The sequence below is a fragment of the Schistocerca americana genome, chromosome 1, assembly GCF_021461395.2.
Source record: "Schistocerca americana isolate TAMUIC-IGC-003095 chromosome 1, iqSchAmer2.1, whole genome shotgun sequence".
NCBI lineage: Eukaryota > Metazoa > Arthropoda > Insecta > Orthoptera > Acrididae > Schistocerca > Schistocerca americana.
Window position 1 is genome coordinate 852,045,660 of NC_060119.1, and position 23,193 is coordinate 852,068,852.

The 23,193-nt window shown below is 44.6% G+C and overlaps 1 protein-coding gene across 1 annotated transcript in view; it reads right to left on the reverse strand.

The window, feature by feature from the left end:
* Positions 1 to 23,193, reverse strand: part of LOC124594614 (peroxidase-like) — a 140,622-nt gene that overhangs the window by 111,783 nt on the left and 5,646 nt on the right. Inside the window, exon 2 of the mRNA XM_047132989.1 lies at positions 13,702 to 13,903. Coding sequence (XP_046988945.1) covers positions 13,702 to 13,903 — 202 coding nt within the window. The remainder of the gene's footprint in view (positions 1 to 13,701; positions 13,904 to 23,193) is intronic.

The following is a 23,193-nucleotide window of genomic DNA, read 5'->3' on the forward strand; positions in this document are numbered from 1 at the left end:
TGTGTGCGAAGTCAGCTTTCAGTTTACGACTCACTTTGCAATGTAGAGCGAACATTTCAGTCCTTAAGTCCATGAATGAAGAAACTTTGCCACCATTTTGCTTCTAAAATTACAAGTAAAAATTAAATACTTCTTCTCATGTGCCACTGAATCACACTTTAGTCAATTTCCACCTGCAAACACTTCACACAGACCTTCCTGGAACACTCCAAACAAATCGGAACACCACGCTGTTGACATGTAGCCGCGTGGGATTAGCCGAGCGGTCCAAGGCGCTGCAGTCATGGACTGTGTGGCTCGTCCCGGCGGAGGTTCGAGTCCTCCCTCGGGCATGGGTGTGTGTGTGTTTGTCCTTAGGATAATTTAGGTAAGCTTAGGGACTGATGACCTTAGCAGTTAAGTCCCGCAAGATTTCACACAAATTTGAACATTTGTTGACATGTATACCTTGTTTTCCTCTTCAGACGAGGAGGGCAAAAGGTGCACGTTTTTCGATTTTCGAATTCTTCTTTCGGTGTCTGAGGCTCATCTTGCAAGTCAAGACATCTGTCTCACGTAACACACGTTGCACAGAAGGCCCAGCTTTCCCCACCATGGAGAAACAGTAGCAATGCAATAATAACGCGGCACGCAAACACTATGGTACGTCTGCGAGACCTCTCAAGGCTAATAATTACGAAACAAAGAGCAGCAACAATGCAAGAATGCTGGCACGTGTGGCTTGACAGCCAATAGGAACGTACATGGAAGAGCCCATTTGGCTTTGTAGTGGTGTGAGAAATATCTCGACGCAAAAATTAGTAGCGGTCTGAGAGACGGTCGATAGTAGTTAAGGGTTAAAGGTCGGATTGTAGCCTATCGCGATTGCGGTTTATCGTATCGCGAAATTGCTGCTCGTGTTGGTCGAGATACAATGACTGTTAACAGAATATGGAATCGGTGGGCTCAGGAGGGTAATACGAAACGCCGTGCTGGATCCCAACGGTCTCGAACCATTAGCAGTCGAGATGACAGGCATCTTATCCGCATGGCTGTCACGGATCGTGCAGCCACGTCTCGATCCCTGAGTCAACAGATGGGGACGTTTGCAAGACAATAACCATCTGCACGAACAGTTCGACGACTTTTGCAGCAGCATGGACTGTTAGATCGGAGACCATGGCTGCGGTTAACGTTGACGCTGCATCACAGACAGGAGCGCCTGCGATGGTGTGCTCAACGATGAAACTGGGTGCACGAATGGCAAAACGTCATTTTTTCGAATGAATCCAGATTCTGTTTACAGCATCGTGATGGTCGCATACGTGCTCATTGGCAAGAAACCTCGCTGATCGATCATATTACTGATAATCTCTTCTCTTCTGCCCGCCTGCTTAGCTGAGTGGAGCCGGCACGGTAGCTCAACGTGTTCAGTCAGAGGGTTTAGTTACCCTCTGTAATAAAAAAAAAACTGAGTAAACGGACCAACGAAAACCTGAACGAGTGTCATGGGACGTCCGCCACGAACAAAATCAACGAACAATATAGAACAAAATTAGATCAACAAAAAAAAAAAAGTAGAAAATTGCCTGCCTATCACGCAGGGGACCCAGGTTTGATTCCCGGCAGAGTTGGATATTTTGTCCGCCCATGGACTGGGTATTATGTTGTCCTCATCATCATATCATCACCACAGACACGCAAGTCGCCCAATGGGGCGTCACCTGAAATAAGACTTGCAGCCGGCTCCTGAACTTCTGCGGATGGGGCCTCCGGGCCATCAATGCCACATGATCATTTAATTTTCTACATGTTCTTTTCTTTTAATTTTGGCATTTTTTTATACTCAGCTGCTTTATTTCGCTTGCTCTCATCACTCATTCTAACATTATTTGTCCAAGAAAAATAAAATACATTGGGAGTTTTATTTCTCGTGCACAATTATCAGTATCCTTTGTTCAGACTTCAGACACAGACTCTGAATAATTACCTAACAGAAGTTCAAAAATTTACTTCAGAGTGATGTAACAAAAAAATTAAAATTCCCTTGCGTAGCTTCCGAAACAGCTATTTATAAAGTTAAATTACGTCGTACTGATTTGTCACGGATAATTTATTGTAATATATTATGATTATTTACTTACTATAAGTTTGTACCCACCGTTGACGTTGTGTTCTGAAATTATTCGTAAAATTCACGAAACACTTTGAAAAATTACAGCACACAGCCAGAAAAGTGTAGCAGAGAAATATTAATACGTTGTTATTTGGCCACGATAACTTGAGGGAGAAAATCGACTTTAGCTGAAAGACATTCATTTGTCTCCGGGGGCTGTCGACGATAAACTGCCCGTAGATGCGAAGTGGTACTGTACACATTGTTGAGGGTAATTGTGCTAGCACTGTTGCAAGCAGCAGACGCTGTCTTCCTCTTACCACTCCTCTCCCTGGACAACTTTAATGTGGAGGCAAGGTCGTTCGCAGCAGCCACCGCCAGAATCGTCAAGCTATCGTGACCAAATACACTACAGCGCCAAAGGAACTGGTATAGGCATGCGTATTCAAATACAGAGATATGTAAACAGGCAGAATACCGCACTGTGGTGGGCAACGCCTATATAAGACAACATGTGTCTGGAGCAGCTGTTAGATCGGATATTGCTGCTACAATGGCAATTTATCAAGATTTAAGTGAGTTTGAACGTGGTCCTATAGTCGGCACAGGAGCGATGGGACAGAGCAACTCCGAGGTAGCAATGAAGTGGAGATTTTCTTATATGACCATTTCACGAGTGTACCGCGAATATCAGGAACCTTGTAAAATATCAAATCTCCAACATCGCTGCGACCGGAAAAATATCCTGCAAGAACGGGACCAACAACGACTGAAGAGAATCGTCAACGTGACAGAAGTGCAACCCTCCCGCAAATTGCTGCATATTTCAGTGCTGGATCATCAACAAGGGTTGGCGTACGAATCATTCAGCGAAACGTCATCGGCATGAGCTTTTGGTGTTGAAGGCCCACTCGTGTACCACTGAAGACTGCACGACACAAAGCTTTATGCCTCGCCCGGGCCGGCCGAAGTGGCCAAGAGGTTCTAGGCGCTACAGTCTGGAGCCGCGCGACCACTACGGTCGCAGGTTCGAATCCTGCCTCGGGCATGGATCTGTGTGATGTCCTTAGGTTAGTTAGGTTTAAGTAGTTCTAAGTTCTAGGGGACTGATGACCTCCGAAGTCCAGTGAGTGCAGCGAGGTGGGGGTTCCCTGCTGTTCCGGGGTGGCATTATGTGGAGCCGACGTACAGCGCTGGTGGTCATGGAAGGTGCCGTAAAGGCTGTACGATATGCGAATGTCATTCTCCGACCAATAGTGCAACCATATTATTAGCGCATTGGCGAGGCATTCGTCTTCATTGACGACATCGCTCGACAAGAGTGGTCAGCTTGTTCTCCAGACATGAACCCTAACGAACATACCTGGGATAGATTGAAAAGGGCTGTTTATGGACGACGTGACCCACCAACAACTCTAAGGGATTTACGCCGAATCGCTGTTGAGGCGTGGGACAATCTGGACCAACAGTGCCTTGATGAACTTGTGGATAGTATGCTATGACGAATAGGGGCATGCATCAATGCAAGAGGACGTGCTACTGCGTATTAGAGGTACCAGTGTGTACAGCAGTCTGGACCACCACCTCTGAAGGTCTCGCTGTATGGTGGTACAACATGCAATGTGAGGTTCTCACGAGCAATAAAAAGAGCGGATATGATGTTTATGTCGATCTTGATTCCAATTTTCTGTACAGGTTGCGGAACTCTCGGAACCGAGATGATGCAAAACTTTTTTTTGATGTGTGCGTATCTTTTATTTTCTGTCCTGTTTATTTTTCCCCCGACTCCATCTCTATCACATATAATACACTTAGTTTTTTGCTTTTATTAACTTTTGTACGATGTTTTCTCAGTACCCTCTGTTTTGTTTATCATGCTATCTTCCATCTTTAGGCTTTCAGCTTCTTAAATCTCATCCGATGTAGATCCCAACAATCAGTCTTTCCTGCTCATCCTGACCTGTACATCTCCCTTGATCTTGAGTTCTGGGCGACTTTTTGTAACTTTCCCCATTTCCTAAATCTCGCCAGCCCATTTCCTTCATCCGTCTTTCTATCCCTTCAGTCCTTCTGCCTTAAGAAGGAGCCACTGGCTCTGAAAGCTTAAACATGTCGGAACTCGCGTACGGATGGGTGTGCTAAATTATAACACAGATACATACATTAAGAGTTCACTAATTTATTTACATTATATATGTTCACTGTTGTGGACACAGCTTGGGTGGACTGGCAGAGAGTATCTACTCAGTGCCGCTCGGTAGTCAGAGATGTGGTGATGGGGAGTCTTGCTGGTCAAATTTCGCGCCAGTCGGATAAGAATGGCACTAGTAGAGTCACTATGAGGATGCAAATCAGGTTTGCTTTAAATACGCGCTGTAACGGTCGTGAGCGTTAGTTACCTTTGAGATTGGACGGTGTGAGTTGATTTTAGTCAAGAATGCCCTTAAGGCAACAAAAATGCCGTTATCAACACCTCACTGAGTTTGAACGGGTCATGTAACAGGACTACGAGAAGCTGAATGCTCCCTCTGCGGGAATGTTCCTTCTGCGATACTGCAGAAAGATTTGGCAAGAATGTAGCCACTATACATGACTGCAGGCAGCGCTGCTCACGAGAATGTACATTTGCAAGAAGACCAGGCTTCGGACGGCTACATGGCACTAGCGAGAGGGAAGACCGTCATATTCGGCGCATGGCTCTGACGCATCGTACTGTATCTGCAGCAGCAATTTGAGCGTTAGGTGGCATCACAGTGACACAACGAACTGTTACAAATCGGCTACTTCAAGGGTAGCTCCGAGCCAGACGCCCTGCAGCGTGCATTCCCACATCAACGCCACTTGCGATTTCAGCGGTGTCAAGCGAGACCTCATTGGAGGGCAGAGTGGAGGTCTGTCGTGTTTTCTGATGGAAGCTTGATTCTGCCTCGGTGCCAGTGACGGCCGTGCGTTGCTTTGAAGGAGGTCAGTTGAGGGCCTACAATCAACTTGTTTGTGAGCAAGATGCACTGGACTTACATCTGGAGTTATGGTCTGGGGTGAGGTTTCGAATCACAACAGGAGCACTCTCGTGGTTTTCTAGCACCCCCTGATTTTTCTTTTTTTTGGTGATAAGTTCCTATGGGACCAAACTGCTTAGGTCATCGGTCCCTAGGCTTACACACTACTTAATCTGACTTCAACTAACTTACGCTAAGGACGACACACACACCCAAGCCCCAGGGACGACTCGAACCTCCGACGGGGGCAGCCGCGCGAACCGTGGCAAACGCCCCAGACCACCTGGCTACCCCGCGCGGCTCACGGCCCCTGACTGAAAATTTGCACATCAACAGAGATTCGACCTATTGTGCTGCTATTCGTGAACAGCATTCTAGAGTGTGGTTTCCAACTAGATAACGCTCGCCCACATGCCGCTGCCGCAACTCAACACGCTCTATAGAGTGTCGACATGTTGCCTTGGCCTTCATGATCACCGTATCTGTCTCCAATCGAGCCAATATGGGACATCATCGGACGACAATTCCAATGTCATTTACAAACAGCATTAACCGTCCGTGTATTGACTGACCAAGCGAAACAGGCGTGGAACTCCATCCCATTAACTGACGTCCGGCACCTGTACAACACAATACACGCACGAGTGCGTGCGTGCATTCAGCATTCTTGCGGTTAAACCGGTTATTAACGTACCAGCATTTCAGATTTCCAAAGCCATATCTCGCGCTTACATTAACCTACGAGCTTGCAACGTTGCTTCAAAATGTAATGCCGAAAGTTCATCACGCCGGATTAATTATCTTTTGGTGTTGCGATTTTTTTTATCCGACTGTATGGTACACGCCGTCCACTAAAAACTGGACTCCAGAATGAATAGCAAAGAATGAAATTGTATTTATTTCGCGAACACAGTGCAGTAGAACGAATGCATTATTAAGTTTGTAGGTTATTTGTGAAATTTAGTTCACAGAGCTTCCACCTTTGAGAACAAAAATGGCCCTAACTTGACTGACCTTGGATGACAGATACAGGTAAGTCATTCCATGCTGCATCAGCTCTAGATCAGAGTTGATCAATCGCAGTTACTGTTGAGTGGTGGCCTGCCAGCCTCTAGGCAACCTATTACTAATTGTTTTCAGTCAGTGAGAGATCTGGAGAACTAGCGTGCCCGGGCAGCAGTGCGAGCACCTTCCGTTTGGAGGTAGGTCAGGGCAGCTTGGGCAACATGCACTCTTGCCTTATCATGTTGAAAGAGACCTGGAAGTTGGGCACAGCCAGCGGCTGTGACATGTCAGAAGTCTAACTTATGACGTTCTAATTATCGGCTACGCGGACCAGAAATGAACGTGTCGTGTGCTCAATGGCACCCCATACCATCTCAACAGGTGGTGTGTCTCAACATAGGGATATGTCCATCCTGATGCTGTACAAGAAACTTCTGAAAAGACGACGTGGCACCAATGCTATGTGCAGTGTTTTCACTGGGCATACCATTCTCGGAGCGCCTCTCTCTGCTGCCGCATCATGGGAAGCTGCAACAGTTGCCGTGCTGACAGTCCGTAATGCTTGTGACTCATCGCACTGTCAGTGTACAGAGGTGTAAAAATTCTCCTGCCAGCCAGCCTGCCTCTGTCTCCGCCGCATCGAAAGCAGCTCAACCTGCCACAACGGAGACACTAGAGCACAGAGGTTAAAGCAGGCCAACGTGGGTTTCCGCCAGCCTAGCAAACTTCGCAGCACGCGTTCAACCTGCCACACATGACAACAGGTAGCGCTGTCAACCCAGTGCGACTACAGAATAGCCAGGTATATGCCTGCGTAGGTAGTTTCACTGCAGCTCTGTTATCTTAACGGTGGGAGCAGCAAAATGAACAAATTTTCGAGTGTTTATGAGGCAGCTTCAAACAAGTCGCTAGGTCAATGGACTTTTATTTACTTGATGACAAATTTCGGATCGGGATTGGTTTTCAGATGATCGAGATAGTCAAAATGGTGTTTCTCAAAATATAGCAACCATGTCAAATGGTTCAAATGGCTCTGAGCACTATGGGACTTAACATCTATGGTCATCAGTCCCCTAGAACTTAGAACTACTTAAACCTAACTAACCTAAGGACAGCACACAACACCCAGCCATCACGAGGCAGAGAAAATACCGGACCCCGCCGGGAATCGAACCCGGGAACCCGGGCGTGGGAAGCGAGAGCGCTACCGCACGACCACGAGATGCGGGCCAAACATGTCACGGTAACGAAGTTATGCAAAGTGCAAATGAACAGTTACAGAGCATAGATATAATTAGTTATCAAGTAAATAAAAGTGAAATTTTTAACTTTGACTGTTTTCCCGCCGTATTGATTAACACAAGTTGCTGTCCTAAAATTACTGCACCATGATGGAAGTTCGTAAATCGGTAGGTGTTCAGCAAAGCAAATTGTGTAAAAAGTTATTGCACACTTATTCGGGAACCTAAAGTATGTTGCGAAATGTTTGTAAATTTGCTCCATAGTTTCTTCACTCCATAAATATTTTGAAAGATGACAAAGACATGGCAGCGGACAAGTGTATGGAAATGTGTGCTCAGGACTTAAGACCATTTAGTACTAGGCCTATATAGGCTTTTTAAAGTTAGGGCAGACATTGATTGAAATAGGAAAAAAATACGGCTCACTGGATACTAGAAACCATATTTTGATACTGTGCAGCATAGTGCGAAGAAAGCTTAGTACGAAAGAAAACCTTCTTCTTTCAGACATATACGTTTGAATTAACATAATATGAAAAACGAACTTCGTGTTTCCTAAAATGCATTTGGTTAGTTTGGAATGAACTACTTTCGCCACTTAGAATGAATTGAGCGATCCCGGAATACATATCCTGGAAAAAGTAATTAAAATCGGTATAACTTGCTTCATATTTGGCTGAAATATATCAAGGTTGCAGAACCTAGACTTCCAAAACCTTACATTAGTTGACGTTGCAGTATAATGGACATCTTCAGTTTCTTAAGTGTGTGCCGGCCGTGGTGGCCGTGCGGTTCTAGGCACTTCAGTCCGGAACCGCGTGACTGCTACGGTCGCAGGTTCGAATCCTGCCTCGGGCATGGATGTTTGTGATGTCCTTGGGTTAGTTAAGTTTAAGTAGTTCTAAGTTCTAGGGGACTGATGACCTCAGATGTTGAGTCCCATAGTGCTCAGAGCCATTTGAACCATTTTTTTGTAAAGGACCTTGATTTTCAGAGATATTTCTGCTTGCTACAGAAAACATATACCAGAGGTGACCTAATGATGGTTCGAATTGAGAATAGCCAGTACTAATCGAAGAAAGGTGAAAATACAGAGAAAATCGTTCACATCGAAATGAATAAATATGCCCAAAATACACCTAAAAAGGAAAAAAAGGACAAATAAAATCAACAATTTTCTGGACCACAACGACCAAAAATAAATATGTAATATACTGGGCCTTGACTTGCTATACTCGGATAAAAGACTTCCGAACCTTACTCATAATACTTCAATGAGAGTATAAGAATAAACTGCTACGTAGCATAGCACTGCGGGGAGACAGGAATGCAACCAAGATTCCTTTAGAGTGCTCGGGTCGTGCGTAGCTTGGCTTGCACGGGAGTAAAGAAGCCTGTCCGTTCGGTGGATACTCGTTTTTATATGTGCACAAATAATCCCACGAATCGTCACTGTCGATAACAAATGTATCTATCTATATGAGCTGACAGTGGCTCAACATCAAAGCTGAACTGAGCCCTAGACTTTGGGAAGAAACACTCGACGTACGAGTCTATCTACGGGGAAGCAGAGAGTGAAGCAGAGAGTCCAAAAGCATGAAGGTAAACACAATTGTGACAAGAGCGAATAACTGATAACATATCAACATAAAGAATTGTATGCGGGAACAGAGCATGGCGCGAGCTAAAAGCCAGATCTGAGGGAGCTGAAATCAAGATAAGAACTGCTGATCCAGGACTATCGCCGCTGACAGGTAGCCGCACGATCTTGGGCGCCTTGTCACGGCTAGCGCGGCTCTCCCAGTTGGAGGTTCGAGTCCTCCCTCGGGCATGGGCGTGTGTCTTGTCCTTAGCGTAAGTTAGTTTAAGTTAGACTAAGTAGGGAGTCAGCTTAGGGACCGATGACTTCAGCACAAATTTCCAAAATTTTGCTGAAAGGTAAACACTTGAAATCAGTGGCTCTGCCCATGCCATGCTTCACCTGCTTTCTCCGTGACACCATTCTGTACTACGAGTATTACGCTGTAATATCCACACCAGTTTATCCGCTACCATCTAGACGGGACACTACAAGGGGCCATCAAAACGTTTACGTCTGAGGTCGTTGTTGCAGCGTATATGCACCGTAGAGCGACACCGATGCGGGTATATAAGCACCGACATATAGGCAAGGGATCAGTGTGGCATTTGTGTCTTTCAGAAGTGCTATGGTAAATGCAGAAACGTGAACTATGGTGACGTTATTACTAAATCCGCCCGAACAGAACCAACGTGCTGTTATTCGTTTCTTGGCTGCCGAAGGAGAAACACTGGTAGACATCCACCAGAGAATGATGAATGTATATGGGACAGTATGTCTGTCGAAAACCATAATTTGGAATGGTACAAAGAGGGTTGCTGCTGCTTCATGATAACGCACGGTCCCGTATCACAAATGTCGTACCGCGCAAGTTACGCGAATCGAGTGGGAGACGCTGGAGCAGCTACTCTATAGCCCTGATATCTTCCCACGCGATTATCATGCCTTCGATCCCTTAAAAAAGACCTTGAAGGACCGAAGATTCCTGTCAGACGACAATGTGCAGCAGGCCGATACGGACGTCTTCATGCAGTAGGATATGGTGGTTTTTTCAACCTCGTCCATTGGTGGGATGGTTGCCTCAGTGCTCACGGCGATTTTTTCTGATTGGCATACCGATTCTGGACTGTACAGGCTTCATGCAGAAGCTTTTTGATAAACCAGCGAGGGCGTGAAGTTTTCTGGCAGCGGACAGACCACTTAAGGATTCAATACCGATCCAGCTAGGTCCTCTGGAGATGCGGGAGATTGTGGAGGCTGGTGTGGCGTTATATCCGCCGGCATTGGTGGAGCCAGGTTTCAACCACTAGCTGGCCGAGCGGTTCTAGGCGCTTCAGTGCGGAACCGCGCTGCTGCTACGGCTGCAGGTTCGAATCCTGCCTCGGGCATGGATGTGTGTGCTGTCCTTAGGTTAGTTAGGTTTAAGTAGTTCTAAGTCTAGGGGACTGATGACCAGAGATGTTAAGTCCCATAGTGCTTAGAGCCATTTGAACCATTTCAACCACTGGCGACTGTGGGGTAGAGTTCACCTGGTCAAATTCCATGGGCTCCACAGCGGCAGTCAAAGGAGCTATCCCGCCGGCCTCGGTGACCGAGAGGTTCTAGGAGCTTCAGTCCGCAAACGCGCGTCTGCTGCGGTCGCAGTTTCGAATCCTGCCTCGGGCATGGATGTGTGTGATATCCTTAGGTTAGTTAGGTCTAAGTTTTTCTAAGTTCTAGGGGACTGATGACCTCAGATATTAAGTCCCATAGTGCTCAGAGCCATTTGAATTTGAAGCTATCCCCACCAGTTCCCGTGTCCGCGGTCGAAGGTAGGACGGCGGAAGGCGCAGAAGGAGGGGCCATGGAGTTGTATGCTGTCACAATTCGATGTTCCCTATCGGACCAAATACCGCGACTGACCCCGTCACCCAAACGGCTTCGAGACGACGTTGGCGGGGGTCCCATAGGTCGCTGGCACAGATAATTAGACTAAGTGGTCACCTGCTCCCTACTGACGTGCACCACGAACGAATCATATCCTTGTCGCCACTTTTATATCTGCACAAGGCATGACAAAGTCGTGAACCCAGCTCAAACTTTACTATACGAGCCGATTGTGGCTCTACATCAAAACATGAAAGCTGAACCCCAACAGAGGGAAGGAAACTCGACATGAGAGTCATTCTACAGACGAGTAGGAAGTCCAAATGCTACATAAAGGCGAGCATAGAGATAAACGCAAACGCGGACATTCTGCATGTCCGTTGGCAGGGAAACTACAACGTTGTCTTGCTGCACACAAGGCCATTTCCTGACTCGCTGAGCGAGCGAACAATTTGTCTGTCCCTTCAGGCGCTTGTCATGCGAGGCCACTGAGTATCACTGTCCTGACTCATCATTTCCATATTCGCATTGTAGTCATGGAATACCAATCAGCGCGAGCAGCATATCTGGATAGGGAACATTCTCCCACTGATGAATTCCGACACGGCTTAGTACACGTCTCTCCTTACATGAGATCTAACACGAGCTGCTAATGAACAACTAACATTAAAAAGCGATTTGTGGGTGAGAAAGCCGCTCTGTAATCTTTTTCAATATACAGACTGTAGATGGCGTTACGCGAAGCGAAATGTAGTGTGAGGAGGGCTATGCGAGAGGCGTTCAATGAATTCGAAAGTAAAGTTCTATGTACTGACTTGGCAGAAAATCCTAAGAAATTTTGGTCTTATGCCAAAGCGGTAGATGGATCAAAACAAAATGTCCAGACACTCTGTGACCAAAATGGTACTGAAACAGAGGATGACAGACTAAAAGCCGAAATACTAAATGTCTTTTTCCAAAGCTGTTTCACAGAGGAAGACTGCACTGTAGTTCCTTCTCTAGATTGTCGTACAGATGACAAAATGGGAGATATCGAAATAGACGACAGAGGGATAGAGAAACAATTAAAATCGCTCAAAAGAGGAAAGGCCGCTGGACCTGATGGGATACCAGTTCGATTTTACACAGAGTACGCGAAGGAACTTGCCCCCCTTGTTGCAGCGGTGTACCGTAGGTGTCTAGAAGAGCGTAGCGTTCCAAAGGATTGGAAAAGGGCACAGGTCATCCCCGTTTTCAAGAAGGGACGTCGAACGGACGTGCAGAACTATAGACCTATATCTCTAACGTCGATCAGTTGTAGAATTTTGGAACGCGTATTATGTTCGAGTGTAATGACTTTTCTGGAGACTAGAAATCTACTCTGTAGGAATCAGCATGGGTTTCGAAAAAGACGGTCGTGTGAAACCCAGCTCGCGCTATTCGCCCACGAGACTCAGAGGGCCATAGATACAGGTTCACAGGTAGATGCCGTGTTTCTTGACTTCCGCAAGGCGTTCGATACAGTTCCCCACAGGCGTTTAATGAACAAAGTAAGAGCATATGGAATATCAGACCAATTGTGTGATTGGATTGAGGAGTTTCTAGATAACAGAACGCAGCATGTCATTCTCAATGGAGAGAAGTCTTCCGAAGTAAGAGTGATTTCAGGTGTGCCGCAGGGGAGTGTCATAGGACCGTTGCTATTCACAATATACATAAATGACCTTGTGGATGACATCGGAAGTTCACTGAGGCTTTTTGCAGATGATGCTGTGGTGTATCGAGAGGTTGTAACAATGGAAAATTGTACTGAAATGCAGGAGGATCTGCAGCGAATTGACGCATGGTGCAGGGAATGGCAATTGAATCTCAATGTAGACAAGTGTAATGTGCTGCGAATACATAGAAAGATAGATCCCTTATCATTTAGCTACAAAATAGTAGGTCAGCAACTGGAGGCAGTTAATTCCATAAATTATCTGGGAGTACGCATTAGGAGTGATTTAAAATGGAATGATCATATAAAGTTGATCGTCGGTAAAGCAGATGCCAGACTGAGATTCATTGGAAGAATCCTAAGGAAATGCAATCCGAAGACAAAGGAAGTAGGTTACAGTACGCTTGTTCGCCCACTGCTTGAATACTGCTCAGCAGTGTGGGATCCGTACCAGATAGGGTTGATAGAAAGGATAGAGAAGATCCAACGGAGAGCAGCGCGCTTCGTTACAGGATCATTCAGTAATCGCGAAAGCGTTACGGAGATGATAGATAAACTCCAGTGGAAGACTCTGCAGGAGAGACGCTCAGTAGCTCAGTACAGGCTTTTGTTAAAGTTTCGAGAACATACCTTCACCGAAGAGTCAAGCAGTATATTGCTCCCTCCTACGTATATCTCGCGAAGAGACCATGAGGATAAAATCAGAGAGATTAGAGCCCACACAGAGGCATACCGACAATCATTCTTTCCACGAACAATACGAGACTGGAATAGAAGGGAGAACCGATAGAGGTACTCAGGGTACCTTCCGCTACACACCGTCAGGTGGCTTGCGGAGTATGGATATAGATGTAGATATCTGCTTTGTGAGGTTGTACGATCCTACCGAGTGAGGGAACAATCTGGCTGTCCTTTCGGGCGCTAGTCATGCGAAGCCACTGAGTATTGCTGTCCTGACCGATCGATTCCACAGTCTAGGTTGCACTGGGATGCTAATATTTGTGGTCCAACCATGTAGTACACTTTATGCCAGTTTAACGATTGTTGTATGCCATATCCATGGTGTAGTAGTTTTAATAGCCTCCAATGTATGCACGTATTAGTATTCTTCAGTTCGTCAGTCTTCATGACGACAATAACCAACTCCGGCTTATTTAGAACATTGTTTTTTATGTTCTTAGCGTAAGTTAACAGGGAAACGTGCACATTAGTAAGCTTACCTTTCAAATTCCTTGCACAATTTGATGAAGGCTCTGGCGCGTAGGTCGGCCTGAATGCTAAAGTTGGTCGCACGGCTGTTCACATAGTGCTTGAAGGCGGGGCTGTGTGCCTGTGGAGTTGTCCCGTCCTTCACTAGCTCCAGGAACGCTCTGCCATAGCGTTCTGCTACGCTCAACGCTTCGGCTATCTTCGTCACTGGAACTGGAACAAAAGTTGTAACCAAAGATTTGAAAACATAATTTTCCCCAGAAGGTAGCTCAGAACAGTTCTTTGCTGGCTATATCTTTGCACGTCTATTCAAAAAGAAGGCGCTCTATTGAAACTTTTGTCTATCAAAAACTACAAAACGTAGAAACCCGAATCCAACGATTCATTGTAAGATTGATCACGGTAAGGCCGGTATACACTATCAAATTTCTTTGTCAAAGATTTGATCAAAGATGTGATCAAATATTCCGTCGAATATATTTGACAAAGATCTTTGACGTAGCGCTAGGAGGGGTATTACACTGTCATCAAATTTTTCGTCAAAGTTCAAGATGGCTGACAACAACTTGTTATTAACCACAGCAGCTGCACGTACCCCAATTGCATTGTGCGCACATGCAGAAAAGAAGTGGGGGAAAAATGGAACCATACATACGAGGTTGACAGTCTTAAATTCCTGGGATTACAACTTGATAACAAATTCAGTTGGGAGGAGCACACCACTGAACTGCACAAACGCCTTTAACAGATCTGTATTTGCAATTCGAGTGTTAGCAGACATAGGCGACATAAAAATGAAAAAGCTTGCATACTTTCATTCCATAATGTCATATGGTATAATATTTTGGGGTAAATCTTCAAGTCAAACAAAAGTTTTCAGAGTCCAAAAGCGTGTAATACGTATTATTTGTGGAGTAAATTCACGGACGTCCTGCAGAAACCTCTTCAAAGAACTGGGTATACGAACTACTGCCTCACAGTATATTTACTCCTTAATGAAATTTGTCGTAAATAATATATCTCTTTTTCCAACAAAAAACTCAGTTCATACATACGAGGGCAGTTCAATAAGTAATGCAACACATTTTTTTTCTGAAACAGTGGTTGTTTTATTCAGCATTGAAATACACCAGGTTATTCCCAAATCTTTTAGCTACACAACACTATTTTTCAACGTAATCTCCATTCAATGCTACGGTCTTACGCCACCTTGAAATGAGGGCTTGTATGCCAGCACGGTACCATTCCACTGGTCGATGTCGGAGCCAACGTCGTACTGCATCAATAACTTCTTCATCATCCGCGTAGTGCCTCCCACGGATTGCGTCCTTCATTGGGCCAAACATATGGAAATCCGACGGTGCGAGATCGGGGCTGTAGGGTGCATGAGGAAGAACAGTCCACTGAAGTTTTGTGAGCTCCTCTCGGGTCCGAAGACTTGTGTGAGGTCTTGCGTTGTCATGAAGAAGGAGAAGTTCGTTCAGATTTTTGTGCCTACGAACACGCTGAAGTCGTTTCTTCAATTTCTGAAGAGTAGCACAATACACTTCAGAGTTGATCGTTTGACCATGGTGAAGGACATCGAACAGAATAACCCCTTCAGCGTCCCAGAAGACTGTAACCATGACTTTACCGGCTGAGGGTATGGCTGTAAACTTTTTCTTGGTAGGGGAGTGGGTGTGGCGCCACTCCATTGATTGCCGTTTTGTTTCAGGTTCGAAGTGATGAACCCATGTTTCATCGCCTGTAACAATCTTTGACAAGAAATTGTCACCCTCAGCCACATGACGAGCAAGCAATTCCGCACAGATGGTTCTCCTTTGCTCTTTATGGTGTTCGGTTAGACAACGAGGGACCCAGCGGGAACAAACCTTTGAATATCCCAACTGGTAAACAATTGTGACAGCACTACCAACAGAGATGTCAAGTTGAGCACTGAGTTGTTTGATGGTGATCCGTCGATCACCTCGAACGAGTGTGTTCGCGCGCTCCGCCATTGCAGGAGTCACAGCTGTGCACGGCCGGCCCGCACGCGGGAGATCAGACAATCTTGCTTGACCTTGCGGCGATGATGACACACGCTTTGCCCAACGACTCACCGTGCTTTTGTCCACTGCCAGATCACCGTAGACATTCTGCAAGCGCCTATGAATATCTGAGATGCCCTGGTTTTCCACCAAAAGAAACTCGATCACTGCCCGTTGTTTGCAACGCACATCCGTTACAGACGCCATTTTAACAGCTCCGTACAGCGCTGCCACCTGTCGGAAGTCAATGAAACTGTACGAGACGAAGCGAGAATGTTTGAAAATATTCCACAAGAAATTTCAGGTTTTTTCAACCAAAATTGGCCGAGAAAAAAAATGTGTTGCATTACTTATTGAACTGCCCTCGTACAATACCAGGAACAAAAATGATCTGCACAAGGACTTAAAAGCACTTACTTTAGTTCAAAAAGGGGTCCACTACTCAGGAACATTCATCTTCAATAATTTGCCAGTAAACATAAAATTTTTTGTTACAAGTAAAGATCAGTTTAAAAGGAGCCTGAAAGACTTACTAATGACCAACTCCTTCTACTCCATTGACGAAATTTTTAATAGAAACAAATGATGTATTGTATTTATTCATACTATTAGTATTGTTATTTCAGCGTACAAAAATTGACATGTTCCACATCCACGACGATCTCTTCAGCACGGATCTATGGAACGAAAAACTAATCTAATGTGGGTGAAGCCGTTGGTTTTACGACGACACGATAAAAGCATTCAACAAAACTTGTTACGTGAGCTTACAGTGGAAGACGTCAAGTCGTACATCAGTTACTTAAGACTGGATGAGCATACATTTCTGTATGTGCTCAGTGAAGTGTATCCTCATATCACAAAGTACAATATTCACTTAAGGACTGCTACATCTTCAGAAGACAGGCTCGCTGTAACACTCCGATTCCTTGTTACAGGACAGGGTTATGTTATGTTAGTTTAGGTTAGGTCAGGACAGGTCTTGTCTCCAATCTTCTTAATCTATTTTTGTATTCACGGTGCCTCACGTTGTAAAGCGCCTCATCAGCTTCATACATCTCTATTAATTTTGTAGTTGTTGGCACACACCAATTGTATTTACCGGCAATGTTTAAAAAAACACTACAGACGACACAATGCTGCAGCGATGCTAGCGCTCCATGTGGTAACATGTCACATTGCAGTGAACAGAAGACAAGCGATTTCTTTGATCAAATCTACAGCGAGGCCCTAGATTTGATCAAATATTGGATGCCATTGACAAAGTTCCTATTACACCATCAAATATCTTTGACAAAGATTTTGGACAAAGATATTTGACAAAGAAATTTGACAGTGTAATACCAGCCTAAGGAAAGACCAACACAATGATCTAATGGCGGACGAGAAAACACATAACATATACAGGTTGATTCAGGAGAAATGTTATGTACTTTGTGAGGTGATTCTACGTGTGAAAACAAATCGAAAAAGTCCTGTGAAAATGGGTCTGGTTTTCAATCGTTATGGAAGTGGAGCGGGTTGAAGGCTACGCACATCCATGAAACGAAATGATCACTTGACATTGACGGCCAGGAGGCACCGACTGGGGGAAATTCGGCCGCAGAGTTGCAAGTCATATTTCAGGTGACACCACAATGGGCGACTTGCGTGTCGGTGATGACGAAATGATGATAAGGACAACACAACACCCAGTCGACAAGCGGAGAAAATCTCCAACCCGGCCGGAAATTGAACGCTGCATGGTAGGCAAACACATTACCAAAATGGTTCAAATGGCTCTGAGCACTATGGGACTTAACATCTGTGGTCATCAGTCCCCTAGAACTTAGAACTACTTAAACCTAACTAACCTAAGGACATTACACACATCCATGCCCGAGGCAGGATTCGAACCTGCGACCGTAGCAGTCTCGCGGTTCCGGAGAGAGCGCCTAGAACCGCTAGACCACCGCGGCCGGCAACACATTACCACTCAGCTAAGCAGGCGGACTACACGTATCCATGAATGATTATGAAGACAAGCATGAATATTACTTACAGAAATGCTGTGTAGGCTTTGTGGTAGACAGAATAATTGTGGGACAGATGACTGATCAATCCAACAGGATGTGTTCAAAAAATTCCTCACCCATCTCGATGCACTTGTCAGTGCATTGGAGGACGTGCTCTGTTGCACATTGAACATCATCTCGGCGGACTTTAATGAGGGCAACAGCGGCGGTGAGGCGAGCGACAAGTTCGTCACGTGTATGAACCTTCGTAGTGTACGCATCACCCATAAACGGAAGTGTGATGGGGTTAGGTCGAGTGATCTGGCAGCCCAGTTAATGGGACCACTACACGCAATGCCCACTGGAGAAATGTATTATTCAACTGGGATACTTGTCTGATACAGTGAATCAGTGTTCCATCATGTTTCAGATACATATGCCGTCATTGCCATAATGTCACGTCTTTCAAAAGTGCAGGTAGGTCTTCTATCAGGAAATGTGCATGTCCTGCAGGTGTCATGTGATTTGGCAGGAATACGGGCCCTATCACTAGGTTATCAATCATACCATATCAGACGTTCACTGACAACTTAACTTGGAATCTTATTCCACTAGTGTCATGTGGGTTCTCCATCAACCATGTATGAGAATTGCAGGTGCTCATGATACCAATGCGTGTAAATGTGGCCTCATCTGTAAATTAAGTGTACTACATAACGCCTCTGTGTACAGCCAACCATTCACGAAATTGCTGTCTGCTTACTGAGTCATCTGGATGCAGATGTTCCACGGGCTGGACATAGGAATGTGTACAGGCCCTCAGAATCTAATTTATGCCACACTCACGTTTGTGGAATATGGAGCTGATGTACTGGTGATGGGACTCCGTTCTACCATTGCAATAATGTCTTCCCTTTCCTCAAGTGACTGGACAGCCTCACGTTCTGATGTTACATGTGCAATGGGTAGTATTCCAGATTCACCTAATGTTTGAAAAGCCATGAAATACCCTTGCACAGGGGGTCTGTCGATCAGGGAGGCGTCTCTGGTATTCTGTCACAGGTGCACTGGCACTACCATTACAGTAGCCGCACACAAACAACATGTCTGTGTATTCTGCATGGGTGAACATATGTGGCATGTTGGTATTCACGGACACAATGGATTTGCTAAATTATACAACACTCAAGCATGATAGACACACGGCCTCACGACTGCTCACTGTTTCAATCCATGATTGCACGCTGGGTGACCGATGACCTCGCTGTCTGGTCTCCTTCCCCAAAACAACCTAACCCCACACTGGGTACGCCTGCAGCTGTTGCCTCGGTGCGACATCACTGTGCTGCCATCTGCTGGAGAACCCCCACAATTCTTGTAGGACCGATGTCAACTGCCCCACCACTATTCTGTCCACGACAGCGTCTACACAGCATTTTGGTAAGTAATATTTTCACTTGTCTTCACATTCATTCATGGATGTTCGTAGTCTTCAACCTGCTCCAGTTCCATAAATGGGACGAAATAGGTGATGACGAGTAAGCACTGTCTCCTTGTCAGAAATGCTCAACAAACGCCGGTAGATGCTACAAGAGAGGCGTTTTGCATCACGAGGCGTTTTCCTGTTGAAAACTTTTGACAGCGTACGTTCCATTAAGAACAGATCAATATATTACTTCCATGCACAAACGTTTCGTGAAATAACTACAACAAGAAAATCGAGCAAATTAGAGCTCATATGGAGCTTTAGCGACAGTCTCTCTCACCGCAAACCAACTGCGAATGCAATAATGAATTGAAGGAAATGAGAATGGCGTCAGAAGTAGCAACTTCTACAACACGGAGTATAGATGTGCATGTGGATATTATGGGGAATAATGTATTCTGAATAACTCATGAAGGACGAACTGAAAGGTGAATTTGACATTTACAGTGATTTACTGTAAACTGAAGGCAACATGATAAGTTTCAGAATTTCAGGTGGGAAGTTAGCAACAAATTAGTTTGATAAAATAGAGTTTTCAAAATTGAAAATATTTTGTCTGGTAAATATTTTGGTATATGGTGCCATTTCAGTCATATCATCAGGATATGCAAATCTGACTTTCTATGGGTTGGAACGTTGAATGTTATATCCCTAATCGAGTAGGTAGGTTAAATATTTAAAAGAAGCAATGGTAGGATGAAGTTAGATATAGTGAGAATTAGTGAAGTGCGACAGTAGGACTAGTCAGATCGGTGCATATACCTCAAAATAAGATCAAATAGCGGTAATGCAGTAGTTGTTTCATTAATGGATAAGAAAATAAGAATATGCGTCAGCTACTGTGAATAGCATAGTGAACACATTGTAATGACCGATATAGATGAAAGACCATATGACTACTAGTTCCGCAATTGATGTGAGATTGAAATAACATATGATTAGATAAAAGATCGTTTAGGGAAAATATAATTTATAGGCCAGTAGCGTAAAATCAAAAAATCAAATCAGAAATAATTTCTACAAAAGGTTTTATTGTTTTAATTGCTTAATTTGTGGTCCAATTCGTCTGTCCTAGGTTTTTCCAGTTCGGTGGAGTTGTGCTTAAGTGATTGGAGGTAAAAATGTACCACCAAAAGGGGTATTTTTGCGGTTTTACGGTTATATCTCGTACAGGGTCCATAATATCGAACAAATTGCACTATTAACAGTTGTAGGACATTAAACTCTGCGTTGAATGAGACCAGACGCATATTTTTTATACCATCTGCTACCACGCTAGTGCTCATCAAAGTTGGACAAATTTTATATATCTATGAAAATTTTTTGTTTTAACTTCTGCTTTTTCGTATCATCATCTAAACTAATCCATGTATCAATAAAGTGGCCCATACGAAAGTTACGGAGGAATAAATACTGCTTTCGATGAGACGAAAAGTGAGTTTTTTGGACCACCCATTTCCATAAAGCTCCACCTTATAGTTGGACCATTTCTCACCATCAATGAAGACTGTTTAAACTGCAGTTCTTCAATGAGTGTCTTTTACACTATATTAAATATAGTACTATAGTACTCCAGTGTACTAATCTTGTACTTAGTAAATATAGTAGTACAATAAAATATCAAAATTGTAGAATATATAAAAAGGTAATTTTGAAAAATGGTTTCAAGTAGAATATGATGAGATGCATTCACATGATACAGACATGGAGGCAGGATAAGAAACACAATCTTGAAATCAATTAGTGAAGATCATATTTCATAAATTGTAGTTAAAGATATGAAGATGAGAAGGGAAGAAAAAAAGGGTAGGTATACAAATTTCACAGATGTCAACGTTTGACTGTCGTTGAGCCACTCGGCTCCTCGAAGTATGTGATTTCCTTTTCGAAGTCCCTCCCCCCAACTCTCGGCTCCTCAAAGTCCATAATTTTACGTCGCTCCCTATGTGCAGTCCAGGTCTTCGTCAACATATGGTTCGTCAGTTTCACCTGGTTGGAGGAAGTTAGTGCAGGAGTGCCTCTTGCAATTGGCACAAATCAGTGAACATTTAATCCCAGCCTTCCGACACCCACAACCACCTGCACATCCCTTGTTGCATTTGCAGAAAATTGTGTAGAGAAGGGACTGTGGAGCTGCTTTCTTGGAGGTAGGAACAGTGTCAAGACCGAACTTTGGAGCCCGTCATCCCTTCATCGCTAGAGAAGCGGAACAATCTAGTGTTCTAGCCATATTTTTTCTTGTGGGCAAGTTCTCAAGCAATCTGGCGGCCTCTTTTGGATGTTGGTGATAGAGATGCGAGGTTGAATTTGGATTTCACGAGGGCTTTGTAAAACATATCGAATCGCAATTTATCTAACCTCCTACCCTAATTCCCCAGAGAGTTGTTAAAAATCGCAAGCCACTTCGATATAGCTTCAGCTTAAGGGTCATGCTCGAAGAAAAGTTTGATTTCTTATAGAAGACATTCATTTTCGCCCTGCAATTTGACCGCCTTCTTCTTGGCCTTCTTGAAGAGTGCTGGAGTTGTCACATCCACTTGCGGTGCGGTGACTTACGAGTCTGATGTTGTCTGCCAGTCTGAAGCTGTTGGGACAAAATATTTTTGATGAGGCCGTTCTTCTTCCATGTTTTGAGAAATATATGTTTGCTAGTGGTATGGCCAGGGGATTGACATGATGAGAAGCTCCGTATCCTCATCAACTGCCACAACCTTCTCATGCTCCTCTGATACCTCAAGCGCCGTGGCAACAATCAGGTGGTCTCTTTCCTCAATATTCGTCCTATTTTCGCAAGATGACTGGACTCCGTGAGGCCACATGGCACTACCGAGAGGGATGACTATCGTGTTCAGCGTAGGGCTCTGACGCATCGTACTGCATCTGCAGCAGCAATTTGAGCAGCAGTTGAGGTCACAGTGACTCAACGAAGTGTTACAAATCGCTTACTTCAGGGACAGCTCCGAGCCAGACGCCCTGTAGCGTGTATTTCATTGACCCCAAACCAACGACATTTGCGATTTCAGTGGTGTCCAGCGAGAGCTCACTGGAGGGCGGGGTGGGCGTCTACTGTGTTTTCTGATGAACGTTGTTGGTTCCGCCTCGGATGGCCATTTGTTGGTTAGAAGGAGGCCAGACGAGGACCTTCAACAACTTGTCTGCGTGCTGGAACTACACCTGGAGTTATGGTCTCTCGTGTGATTTCGTATGGCAACAGGAGCACTCTCGTGGTTATCCCACGCACCCTGATTGCAAATTTGTATATAAATCAGGTGATTCGACCTTTTGTGTTGATATTCATGAACAGCATTCCAGAAGCTGTTTTCCAACAGAATAATGCTTGCCCACATACCTCTGTTGTAACCCAGCCAACATGTTGCCTTGCCCTGCACGATCACCAGATCTGTTTCCAGTGGAGCACATACGGGACATCATCGGACGAGAATTCCAGCGTCGTCCAAAAACAACACTAACTGTCACTGTATTGACCGTCCAAGTGCAAATGGCATGGAACTCCACCCCATAAACTGACATCCGGCACCTGAACAACACAACTCATGCATGTTTGCATGCTTGCATTCAACATTGTGGCGGTTACACCGGTTATTAATGTGCCAGTATTTCACAGTTTCAATGGCTTGTCTCACGCTTACCTGAACCTGTGATCTTGTGATATTAATCACTTAAATGTTACCTAGACAAATGTATTCCAGAAAATTTCATTATTATACATCAACTTTTTTTGGTGTTGCATTTTTTCCCCGTCAGTGTACATATGTGTTTTGATTTTATTAAACTTTAATTACGCTTTTTACGTTTTCTGCTTTCCAAGCATGTTTTTGTTTCCTGCATTTATGTGATGTGTTGCAAGCTCGGTGGGATTGAACAAGCCGTTGTATCTTTCACCGTCCTGTGGCAGCGACAAATGAAATCTGTTTGTCTGTTTACTGTTTACCGTAATACATGTTCAAAATGCGTTCCACGTCGTAGTAAGCATGT